General features: G+C 41.3%; 1 protein-coding gene across 2 annotated transcripts; it reads left to right on the forward strand.

The window, feature by feature from the left end:
- Positions 1 to 1616: 1616 nt before the first annotated feature.
- Positions 1617 to 12361, forward strand: atad5a (ATPase family AAA domain containing 5a). 2 transcript variants are annotated; one of them, XM_057817858.1, is made up of 22 exons: positions 1617 to 1977; positions 2351 to 2414; positions 2508 to 4180; positions 4253 to 4319; positions 5935 to 6093; positions 6245 to 6371; positions 6454 to 6705; positions 6775 to 6923; positions 7072 to 7216; positions 7973 to 8206; positions 8277 to 8373; positions 8460 to 8539; positions 8635 to 8771; positions 8868 to 9039; positions 9125 to 9292; positions 9385 to 9612; positions 9730 to 9794; positions 9864 to 10053; positions 10143 to 10297; positions 10494 to 11335; positions 11423 to 11581; positions 11694 to 12361. In XM_057817858.1, exons 2-22 carry the CDS (start codon positions 2364 to 2366, stop codon positions 11770 to 11772), a joined length of 5229 nt encoding a protein of 1742 aa, XP_057673841.1. In that variant the 5' UTR covers positions 1617 to 1977; positions 2351 to 2363; the 3' UTR covers positions 11773 to 12361. The 2 variants fall into 2 exon arrangements, with proteins under 2 accessions (XP_057673841.1, XP_057673840.1); XM_057817857.1 differs by having other exon boundaries at positions 1618 to 1977; positions 7940 to 8206; positions 11694 to 12359.
- Positions 12362 to 12364: the final 3 nt, after the last annotated feature.

A 12364-nucleotide genomic window follows, 5' to 3' on the forward strand; every position in this document is an offset into this window, starting at 1 on the left:
AATGTAGGGAAGCAAGGTAGCACTTGATCTTTTTCTTATCACCTTGTGTTATTTGCCAACACAGAGAAGATATATAAATTGGTAGCACTACGCACAGTCATGGTTCAACTTCCCATCATGCATTTGGCCATGGCCACAGTATCATTTACTGAAAGCTCAACAAATACACTAGATGGCAATATTTAGTCACAATATACAAAGTCACAAGTCTTTCTATCCGTGGATCCCTCTCACAGAAAGAATGTTAATAATGTAAATGCCATCTTGAGGATTTATTGTCATAATAAACAAATACAGTACTTATGTACTGTATGTTGAATGTATATATTCGTCCGAGTTTTATTCATTTTTTTCTTAATGCATTGCCAAAATGTATATGATCGGGAAAAATTATCGGGAATGATTGGAATTGAATCGGGAAATATTGGGATCGGCAGATACTCAAACTAAAACGATCGGGATCGGATCGGGAGCAAAAAAACATGATCGGAACTACCCTAGTTCCAACTAGCATGTTTAGGCCTTCAAATTGGCCATTTTGAGACAAAATGCCAAGGGTCTTTTCACTTTCCTGTTTGGACACTGCTGTTTCAACGAAAAATTAATATTTTTCATCAGATACCTGAACACATGTCTTAAGGCTCCCCTGATGCAGGTTTGGGGTCAATTGATTACTTTGCCGAGGAGGAGGAGCCTTTCTCGCAAAAAAGAACCTTTCCTGTTCCCAGCAGGGGGGCGGCAGGCCTAATGGGTAATATTTCAGTGCAGTTGTGTTCAGGCTCGGATATCTCACATGCATGCCAGATCTGAAAAAGATTGCACCTTGTATCAGGAAGTTATTAGTCATTTACTGAATTTGGCGCGTTGCCAAAAAAACGCCCGACTGTGGTACCGCACCAAGGTCAGGCCCGTGAATGAAAACTCACCATTTTGATAACTTAACATCTCATATGTCTCATTAACACTCTCAGCAATTTTGAAGGAAATCTAACTAACTGCCTAGGCACAATGGCCTGAAACACACACGTTGTTTATCGACAAAAATGGCATGTTTTTTAACATTCAATCCAAAATACCTGATTTCCTGTTGGGTTTGGAATATGGGTGCAAGAGACTTTTCGAAGCAGTTTAGCAGCAACGTATCGACTCCCCAAATTTCATCCCCCTACGTTGAGAAACATTAAAGGAGAGGCCTTTTTAAAAATTCAAGAGGGCGCCACTGAGCCATTTTATTACATTTTTCCGCAACGTTGCTAAATTATCAAAATTTCCGCGAGTATGTGCAAATTTTGGTGAGTTTTCGAGCATGTTCAGGCCTCCAAATTGGCCATTTTCATTTGCCCTGGAAAAAAAAAAAAAAATCCTTTGCATTACAATAGGGCCTTCGCAAGGCCTAGTGCTCGGGCCCTAATAATTTCCAGTACAGTACAGTACAATACACAGAATAGTACAGTGATCTCCCTATGTGACCTTTGTACAGCTGTGTCTTCACTGCCAGTAAGTGTCGCTGTTATTTTAGCAATGTACTAAAAGCCGACCGCCATTTTTAGTTTGGTCAAGCGACAGTTAACAATGACGGAATTGTGCTCTCTCTGCTGATTGGAGGATATCGTCGACGCAAAGGGTCACGTATATTTGGCGCTCTACTACTCTGGCGCGTTTTTTGGAACACTGGTCAGGGAATGATGTGTTTTTGACTTAAAAGCTTTGTCTTTTTAGAAAAGACAAATTTAGCACTTACACTTCGCCATCCTACTTCCGAGATCAAAACAAGCAGGATGTGCTGACATGTTTAAGAAAATTATGAGCGGCAAAGTTGGAGGTATTTGAATCCAGCGTTGCTAGCTGGCTGTTTACCAGCGTACATTGGAGTTAATGTAAGCAACAAACAAATGTCGGTCTCTGGTTGTGGACGTCGAGACAGGACTGTAAACTGGAAACGAGGTCGGAATAAATTCTGAAGCAATAGCGTTTTCGGTAAGTACTATGCCGATAATATTTTAGTACTTTAGCTTGGACAAGCACCTCAAGTGTTAACCTGCAAAGTTATATGTTTGAAACGATGTTCTTTCTTCTGTTCTGTGTATAGTTGTCTTCCAGCTGCCTCTCATTTGTCAATAATTACGTTAAATAATTTATTATTTTACTTTTACTATTAATATTCAACCCCCCCCCCCCGTTCAAATTACTGCTGTTGTGGGCAGTCTCCCTTGTATGACAGTGTCCTCTGTCACTGAAGGTTGACACTGAATAGCTATATACTTGCTTAAAAATGTCATTTGTGTCAAACTGTCTGAAAGTGGAAGGAATTTTGTTGTTGTCTTATTATAATTTTTACCTTTTCCCTCAGGTCCCTATAAAATATGGCTGGTGTTGTGGCAATGGCATCTACTATAGAAGACTTTGACACACAGGTATTTTCACATTCAAGCAACATATTGAATGTAAAACTATTACTGGTATACTGTCACATATATGAATAACCTTTTCACTCTTTTTGTTTACAGCCTTGCAAGAAATCTAGCAAAGATGGTGGCAGTCCTGTTGTCAAGACAATCACCAGCTACTTCTCTCCTATAGCAAAAGCTGTGGAGAAACCGTTCTCCCCTCCTCGCTCCAGTAACATCATGGACTATTTTAACCGGGGTCCTTTGAACTCCAAAGTGAAGACCAGCCCATTAGAACACCCTAAAGAGACTGGTCAGAGCTCTGCAGAAAGAGACATTAACCCTGACGTAGCAGTGAAGCAACCAACTCTCAAACGGAGGAGAACAGCACCTAAATCTTCTAAGAAACGTCTGGATCTTAACATTGACGTCTCGGGTGACAAGGATAGCGGCCTTGTTGTCGAAGGAGCATATGGAAATACAAAGTTGGCGACAGGTTCCCAAAATATTAGTGCTGTTTTTGGCAGTGATTCCGCTGCTTTGCTAGCCCAGATTAGTGCAGATCCTTTTATCTCTAATCAATTAATAGAGCGTAGCAATATTCAGCCTGTTGAACAAACTCAAAAAGATGAACCTTGCAAAGGTGGTTCTAAATGTGGGAACGATACCTCATCTGAACTAGATTTATCAACAAGTAGTTTCTCATCTCCAGTTACACCTGTAAAGGACAAAGTGAAAGCAGTCAAGAAAAAAGTTGCACGCAATTCACGGGTGAATAAACAAAAGGAGGAAAACAATCCTGAATCTGAGCAGAAATGTGTGGAAAATATCAGAAGAGAAGCCAATGTGAATGAAGGCTCTGAATTGAAGAGCAACACGGTCAGGATTTCCTTTGAGGATTTTTTGCGCAGTCAGAGTAAGGAAGAAAAGAGTATTGTGCAGTGTGACGGCACCAAGATTGCTCAAGACACTAACAAAATGGACACTCACCAATTTGACACTTCGACATCTAATGGAAATGTTGCATCAACAGAGCTCGCGGTCCAAATCTCCCCTCGAACCATCACCATTCAGGCTCAAATGCACACTATCTCACCAAACCAGGAAGCAAAAAAACCTGAGGGAAGGAGAGCTTTACTAAACAACAGGAGAAAAGGTGCAAGAAGCGCAGCAAAAAAAGTGCCGTATTCACACACAGAGCCTGTAACGACCAAGTGGAAATCCAATGTGGTTCTTGAAGAGGAAGAACTTGACCTGGCTGTGCTTGAGAGTGAATCCACACCCAAGTGTCCTGACATAGAGAGGAGACAGTTCATGGCGGCCTTCAAACAACCTGGCCTGGATGGATCTAAGGCAAAGATGGGCAAAAATCAGGCCAAACGTAAGCAATCTGTAGAGATTGATGTAGAAGAAAATGACCTGCAGGAAAATAAAATTGTAACAAAAGCAAAATCACAGAGAAAATGCAGAAAGGCAGCAAATACAGTCACCGCCTCATCTAAGTCACCGGTTGTAGCCTCGCCTGTTCATTCTGATGACATCCGAGAGCAGCCGAACGCTTCCTTAAATCCCTCCAACACAGCTTTGAGAAGGTCCAGAAGAGAGGCTGTCTTTAGACAAACCCCCAAAGTTTCTGAAACATCACCTGTCAGGAACAGACGGAATCTGGATTGCAATAATGATTCTGCAAAAACCTCTGTTAAGTTATCACACCGTAAAATACGCAAGTCAAAATATGGAGTGTACAAAGCAAAGATAGTCTGTCCACCTGATGAGAAAGAGAGTCCCATCAGGTAATGCATAGATAGTGTTAAGAGTTAGTATTGATGAAGCTGTTCAATGAATTCGCCATTGTGTTCCATCAGGATAAAATTGAGAAGAGTTCATCAAAATGTATCTGAAGGGGGCAAAAATTCTTCTTTGGCTTCTAATGTAAGTAAGGTCATATACGGTAGTCGTGTAATTATTCATCTACACTGCTCAAAAAAATAAAGGGAACACTAATGTAACACATTGTAGATATAAATGAATGAAATATTTTTATTAAATAATTTGTTTTTTCCATAGTTGAATGTGCTGACAACAAAATCACACAAGAATTATCAATGAAAATCAAACGTATTCACCCATGGAGGTCTAGATTGTGAGTTATACTCAAAATGAAAGTGGAAAAAAACACTACAGGATTATTCAACTTTCATGTAAACAAGTCAAAATGAGGCACAGTAGTGTGTGTGGCCTCCAAGTGCCTGAATGACCTCCCTACAACACCTGGGCAGGTTGCTAATGAGACGACAGAGGGTGTCCTAGGGAATGTCCTCCTATATCTGGACCAGGGCATTACTGAGCTCCTGGACAGTCTGAGGAGCAACCTGGCTCTGACAGATGTACCTAAACACAATGTCCCAGAGGTGTTCTATTGGATTTAGGTCAGGCGAACGTGGTGTCCAGTCAATGTTATGAATTCTGTTGCATACTACAGCCACATGAAGTCGGGCATTGTCGTACACCAGAAGGAACCCAGGTCCCACTGCACAAGGGTAACTTATGACAATGAGTCCAAGGATTTCATCCCGATACCTAATAGCAGTCAGGGTGCCATCATCTAACCTGTAGAGGTCTGTGTGTGTCCTTCCAGGGATATGCCTTCCCTGACCATCACCGACCCACAACCACACCAGTCATGCTGAATGATGTTGCAGGCAGCATACGTTCTCCATGAAATCTCCGGACCCTTTCGCATCTGTTGCATGTGCTCAGGTTGAACCTGCTTTCATTGGTGAAGCGGACAGAGCCATTGGCATAGTTGCAAATTCTGTTGGTCTGTGGCAAATGCCTCTTAAGCTCTACGGTGATTGGCAGTGAGCTCAGGGCTCTCTACAGGATGTCAGGCCCTCAGACCATCCTCATGGAGCCCATTTCTGATTGTTTGGTCAGAAGCATTCACACCAGTGGCCTGCTGGAGGTCATTTTGTAGGGCTCTGGCAGTGTTCACCCTATTCCTCCTTGAGCAAAGGCGAGGATACCGATCCTGCTGAGGGTTTAAGGATCTTCCTGTCCTGTCCAGCTCTCCTACAATATGACAAGTTGATGCTCAGACTGTCCAGGAACTCTATGATGTGCTGGTCCAGATCTGGGTGGAAATCGCTCAGGAGAACATCCGCCACCTCATCAGGAGCATGCCCAGGCGTTGTAGGGAGGTCATACAAGCATGTAGAGGCCAAACACACTACTAAGCTTCATTTTCACTTGTTTAAAGGACATTACATAAAAGTTGGTTCGGCCTGTAGTGTGTTTTTCCACTTTCATTCTGAGTATAAATCTAAATCTGGACCTCCATGGGTTTCATTTCATGGATAATTTTTGTCTGTCTTTGTTGTCGGCACGTTCAACTATGAAAAGAACAAAGTATTTAATAAAAATATTTCTTTTATTCAGATCTACAACGTGTTATGTTAGTTTTCCCTTTATTTTTTTGAGCAGTATATTTTGTTTACATCAAATGGTGTTGAATTTTTTTTTTCTTCATTCTTTTGTTTGTTTCAAGGCATCAGATAATGCTAAAAAACAAAATAAGGCAAAAAAGCTGGTGGAGAAAGCTAAAGCTGTTCAACAAATTAAGAGAGATGCCATTGAGAACAAAAGAACATTGAGGCGTTCATCAAGGACCGAGGCTTCCATCTCAAAGAGTTATTGTGAAGATGAGGTACGATTTATCATACAAGTGGTAAAAAACACACATAACTATATCATTTTGTAGTTTTAAAGGTTTACGAAAGCCAAAATACTTGTTCAGTGTATTAAGGCAAGCAACAAGGCGAAGTCATGAAACTACTGATATTGAATCTTGATTTCAGAACTCTGTTTTCTGCCTGGACGACGACCTGACTGTTTCTCCTCAGAAGGTACCGCAAAAAAGTAAGACTAAGAAGTCTCTCCGCAATCTAAATGATGTGCTGGGGAAAGTCACCAAAGCTCCTCCAGGTAGCATTTCCCACTTTTATTAGCTTTGAATGCCCATCAGCTTGATATAAACTTTTGAGTTTCTGAATTGTTTTTCTGAAAGACTCCAAGTGTATCCAGGAGAAGAATGCTCGCAAGGCATCTGCTGTCATTTCTATCTTTGATGAGAGCAGCCAGCAGAGCTCTGAGAACTCCCAAGATGATGAGCAGTTCAGGGCTCGCAGAGAGTTTCTAAAGAGTGGCCTACCGGAGTCATTCAAGAAACAAATAGCCAAGGCTGCTGCCACCAAGGAGACATACACCCTTTCCTGTTCCTCTTTCCAACCAGTTATACACACGATGCAAATTCCAAATGGTACTACTCTCGAGTCTCCACTTTTGTCAATGTTTTCGACTAATTGTGCTGTGCTGACTACATTGACAGGTTGTGCTCTATGGAGTCTACCCTGGCCCCAGTCTCCTCAACTGTGCTCTCTCAAAGAGCTTCGCATTCCAGTGCCTGATATCCCACTACATCTTAAAGGTCCCCTATGCTTAAAGACAAAACCTGAACGTGGAGTGTTTTGTGAGCGTGTAAGTTAAACATTAAAAACGTGTAGTTTCCCATTTATATTTGTAAAGACTGCTGCTCACTTGCTGTCAGATCTAAATTCTAACCATTTGTAGAACTCTGCCTGTTGTTGCTATTCAACTACTTTTGTTGTAAATTGCGCTTTTCCAGAGTTCTGGTTGGAGGCTTGAGATGTCTGAAAAAGTGCGTCAGCTTCTGGTGGAGGAGGTCTGCACTTCAAACCCTCTCTTCCTCGGTGAGACGTTTATGTCTCGCTTGATGGCCAGACGTGCTGATAATGAGCAACAACACTCAGGTGAGTCTGACAAGCACACGTTTTACACAAATGACACCGAAACAGTAATAGAGTAGAAGTTCACCAAAAATGTCAAATTAACTCTGAATTAATTTCTAATTAACCCTCATTGCCACTCATTGAACTCATTGGTTGCCACTGACATCGCTGGCAGCCTTTCCTATAAAAACGGATTGGATGTCTAGTGTCGTCAATGGCATCAAACATGAGCATTCACAGACACTCCTCCCAGTTTAATTTAATTGGACGTCTTTTCTTATCAATGGCAGGCAATGACTTATATACTATGGAGGAAAAAAAGAGTCAACTTTAGAATGTAATTAGGGGCTATAACCAGAGCATTTCTGCTTGTTTTTAATCATTTTGATTAGATAAATTTTGGTTTCAATCAACATTTTATTTATAATTTGTTCATAAAAAATATATTAAGAGATACAAAAATACAATAATAATTAATGTTAAAAAATATTGTACTTATAATTGAGACCTGGTGTCCACATTTGTGGACTTCACATTTTGAGTCATGTATGCTACACTTGTATAACAAATGTTGATATTGTGGCCTACCTGACTCAAAATGTGCTGTCCAAATAAGTGGACACAAGGTCCTTCTGGGGTTAAGTTATTTTTAAAATGACCAAAAATCGGCACTTAGCCTAAATCTAAACCTACTATTCTCCTTACAATAACTAATGATACCAATTACTAACCCCGCTATTACAGAGCCTGTAAGGAAGCTGTTGTCTCCTGAGCCAGTAGGAGGAAAGAGGAAGAGAATGGATGATAAAGTGGCAAAGATGGCTAAGAAACAGCGTGCCGCCCATCACGAAGGAAACATTTTCAACCTCGAGCCAGAGGCCTCAAGCAGGACACGCCGCAAAAGACAAACCCAGAGATCCAGACTGGATAAGGCTAAGGACAAGTCTTTACATGGAACAGATGATGATGTTGTTGTACTTGACGACTTGTGTGAGGACACCGAGAAGAAAGGTGATGGAGTTTTTCTTAAAAAGTATATATACAACAGCTAAATAATACAAAACCTTCGCATTATCCACAGTTGAGGCAAATGAGGATGTGTTGTGGACGGAAAAATATCAGCCTCAGCACTCCAGTGACATCATTGGCAACACAACATCAGTGCGGCAGCTGCATAGGTTTGCATCAAAATGTTTTATTTTTAATGCTGAAATAACCACTCATTTTTCTTCATCTTATACTCGTTCTCCGCCTTTTTGTGTAGTTGGCTTAAGGAATGGAAGCTCCGTGCAGACAGGGAGGAGAGAAGTAAGCAGAGAGTTAAGGAACAAGAAGGCAGCAACGGTATGTCCTTGAAAAGCTGTTTTTGACTTTTTTTTTTAAATTACCTCTACTTACAGTATTTTAACTGAATGTCTTAATATTTTTAATTGTTCCAGACTCTGATTGGGACTGTGGAGATGAGGACTGTCTGTCTACGGAGGATTTGCTGTGCAATACAGTCCTGATTACAGGACCAACGGGAATAGGAAAGACTGCCACAGTCTATGCTTGTGCTCAAGAGTTGGGCTTTAAGGTAAAGAAAGAGCATTATTACTATTATTACTCAGTACAGTAGGTGCCCGTGGACATTAAGTTACATGTTTGTCTGTGTTCTTCATGGTTTTCCAAGGTGTTTGAGGTGAACGCTTCATCCCAACGGAGTGGCCGTCTAATTTTGTCCCAGCTGAAGGAGGCCACTCAGTCACACCAAGTGGACAACAAAGGAGTCAATGCCAACAAGCCGATATACTTTAACAGCCACGGTACAAATACCTGCACTGTCAAGCCAGAATCATCTCCAAGTATGTAAAACATGGCTTTAACGATGCCTTGCAGATACTGTTACAAGTAAATGAACACAACTCATTTCATTTCTTTATCGTTCAGGGAAGCTGAATTCTCCTCGCAAGGTTGTCTCATCTCCGAGGAAACCTCCCAACTCCCCAAGAGGTGCTAAACGAGTAGGCTTGGCTCCAACATCTCTAGCCAACTTTTTCAAAATAGGCCGACCTAGCAATAAGGAACCGCTGAGCACTAAGCAGGATGACCAAAAGGGTAAATAAACTCCAAATGTATTCCATTAAAAATAAATATGTATACGTATAAAAAATATATTCATCAGTATTATCAAATTTTCACCTGAATAGCTTCTAAGAAATCAAAAGCACAGGAGGACACTAGGAAAGAAAAAGCCACAGTCAACTCACCCAAGCCCTCTGCACCAAAGGAGAGGGACGAGCAGAGTAAGAAGACTGCTACCTCGCTCATTTTATTTGAAGAAGTAGATGTCATTTTTGAAGAAGATTCTGGCTTTCTTGCTGCCATCAAGACATTCATGAGTACGACAAAAAGACCAGTCATCCTCACCACCAGTGGTTAGTAGAAACGGGGAGGAACTTTTTTTCTTGTATTCAATCTCAAATTATTATTTTTTTCCTGTGTACTTTTGTTGTGTTTTATTCATGTTTAATATACAGTATCATGTTTTGCAGATCCTACATTCAGCACTGTGTTTGATGGCAACTTTGAAGAGATATATTTCAAAAAACCCTCTTTGGTGAGTGAGGGCTCTATTTAGGGTGCATTCACCGCTTATACATTGTGCCTAACAATCTCTCTATCTCAGTTGGACGTGAGTAGCTACCTGCGCCTGTTGTGTCTGGCTGAGGACACCAGGACAGATCAGCGTGATGTTAGCACACTGCTCGAACTTAATGACTGTGACATCAGGCAGAGCTTGTTGCAGCTGCAATTTTGGACTCGTAGTGCAGGGGGGCGCCACGTAACATTACCCTCTGGGGACATAAACCCAAATGGTAAGTACAATAGTGTAAAGTCAAATAAAGTTCCAGTCGAATATTTCTGACTTAATGGGGGAATTGAACTTGGTGTGTTTTGAAATTAGGAAATGAAGTGAAGCCAGAGACTATTGGGGAAGCATCAGGCACGAGTTCACCGACTGTAACATCACCTTGGCCTCCATGTGAAAGCGGCTGTACTGAAAGTCTGCTCGGTCTTCTGAATATTGAACCTGCGAGAGACGTTTGGGAGCTGCTTCGGGTAAATGTTAAATACTCTACAAAATCAAAGCATGGTTTGATAGTACATTTTATATTTGTTATAGCCAAACTGCTGTCATTGCTAACGTTATTAATATATTTGGCAAATATTAACAGTTGCCGGTTGGAAAAGAAAAAACGCATGTGTAGAGTATATGACAGAATATACCTGCTTTGAGTCCATTTTGCATTAACAGAGTCAGACACATGAGATGGCTTGCTGGGAGTTGCTGATGGACAGCACTCGACGAGGAGTTAACTTACTCTATTCCAACATGGAGACCCTCTTACCATTACCACGAAGACAGTTATTCCCAACTTACAAATTGGAGCCCCCCTCTGTGAGCTCTCCTACTTGCCTGCAGTTGGACCCACTGCCTTCCCATTCAAGACAGCTGCACTCATCTGAGTCAGTAGAGTGCTCAGATGATGGGAGTCCTGTTAAGGTATCCCACAGGATGAAGAAGAAAAAGAAAAGACACTGGCTATCTAACCAAGATGGGCAGCAGTCGGACTCTGACTCGGAGGAGCATTTCCTCTCTCTCAGCAAGCAGCAGGAGCCACCTCAAGCCAAAGAAGAATCCACTGAAATGTTAGTTCCACAAATGGAAAAAAGGAAACCGCCGACTCCTTCTGATCGTCTAAAGAGTATCCCTGTTTCTAAGTGTCTAGAATCAATAAGTGACTTTTTTGACACTATGTCTGACATAGACTCCTTACTTGTTCATCACGGTAGTGATGCTCAGAGAGGTCACCTGCAAGATTCAGTCAGTGCAACACCAAAGGACGGTATGACTGATGAGTCCAAAGTTGAGTCGAACACGTTAAGCTGTGTGATGGGCCAGCGTGTGTTGGAGATCCAAAGCGTGGTAGAGGCGCTAAGCTTCCACAAGTGTCGGCTCACTGTAACAGAGGCCTTGGCCCGAGCTCAACAGCTTGAGAGGAAGCTGGCGGATAATGCTGTGGAAGAACTCACCCTCCCTGTGGCCTCCCATTGTGAAAGTTACAGCTTCACTCAGAGCAGCCTCTGTCGACCCCAGTGAGTTCATCATATATCTACCAAACATAACCATTATTTATTCCAAATGTTATCCAATGCAAAATATGAGGGCATCATTTATTCCAGGATGGTGCAACAGAGGAGAGACCTTATGGAGAGTGTGGTGTGCAGAGGACCATTTAGCACTCTTTGCAACAGATCTGCGGCTGCTGTGGACTACTTGCCAGTTCTGCGAACCATCTGCAGGTCAGAGCAAATTAAAGAACAAGGCAAAGTGAAACGAAGGTGAGCAGGCAGTGCCAGGATTCAGTGAAGCACTTGGTTCTTCATATAGAACAATGAATAAAAGTGTGAAACTGTTTAGTGCATGCAGTAAGGTCTCTTTTTCTTCCTTCAGGTTTTTGCACTACCTAGACTCCATCCATCTGGGTCTTCACAAGAATACTCTCCAACACCTTTCCGCAGACTTTCCATAATCCTAAAGGATTTTCTTTTCACAATTAAGGGTTCTAGGCGAACAAAGTAAAATTAGGCAACTATTTTGCAGAATGTGTTGTTTGTTGGGGTCAAAGCTAATTACATTTATTAGTCTACCTGGTGACACAAGGTGACGAATCACTTTTTGTATTAGGTAACTCACTTAACGTAATTGTGTTTAGTAAACTCCCTAACATGTGCTTCCTCAGATGGAAATGAGTGACTCACTGCCCACAAGTTTTCCTGGCATTACCTGTTTCACATGTAAAGTTGCACTCAACACATTTTCAAGTGACATTGACTGTGTTTTCTTTTGTACATATATGTATTTTATACTCTGCATTAATAATACAGCATATTCTTTGCATTTAATTTTTTTCTAGTTATAGCAATTGTTTTTTGGCAAGTATGGCTCTGAAAACAATTGCATGAGTTTCAATGTGAAAAATAGAACTCTGTAAACGCTTTGTAAAAATTGCAACTAGCCACTTAATGTGTTAAATGTCTTAATTTTATGCTAGTTTTAAATTTCACATAATCAGTTTTTCAAAGATTATTTTCCTCTGCCTTAAATTTATACACTTACACTTT

This window comes from Corythoichthys intestinalis, chromosome 16 (genome assembly GCF_030265065.1).
Source record: "Corythoichthys intestinalis isolate RoL2023-P3 chromosome 16, ASM3026506v1, whole genome shotgun sequence".
NCBI lineage: Eukaryota > Metazoa > Chordata > Actinopteri > Syngnathiformes > Syngnathidae > Corythoichthys > Corythoichthys intestinalis.

What these genes read in the sequence shown, in the direction of transcription:
- atad5a (XM_057817857.1), top strand. Translation starts at nt 2,364, where the DNA reads ATGGCTGGTGTTGTGGCAATGGCATCTACTATAGAAGACTTTGACACA. An exon ending in GGAACAAGAAGGCAGCAACG is followed by an intron (nt 8,540 to 8,634) that starts GTATGTCCTTGA and finishes TAATTGTTCCAG; the next exon opens with ACTCTGATTGGGACTGTGGA. An exon ending in ATTTCAAAAAACCCTCTTTG is followed by an intron (nt 9,795 to 9,863) that starts GTGAGTGAGGGC and finishes TCTCTATCTCAG; the next exon opens with TTGGACGTGAGTAGCTACCT.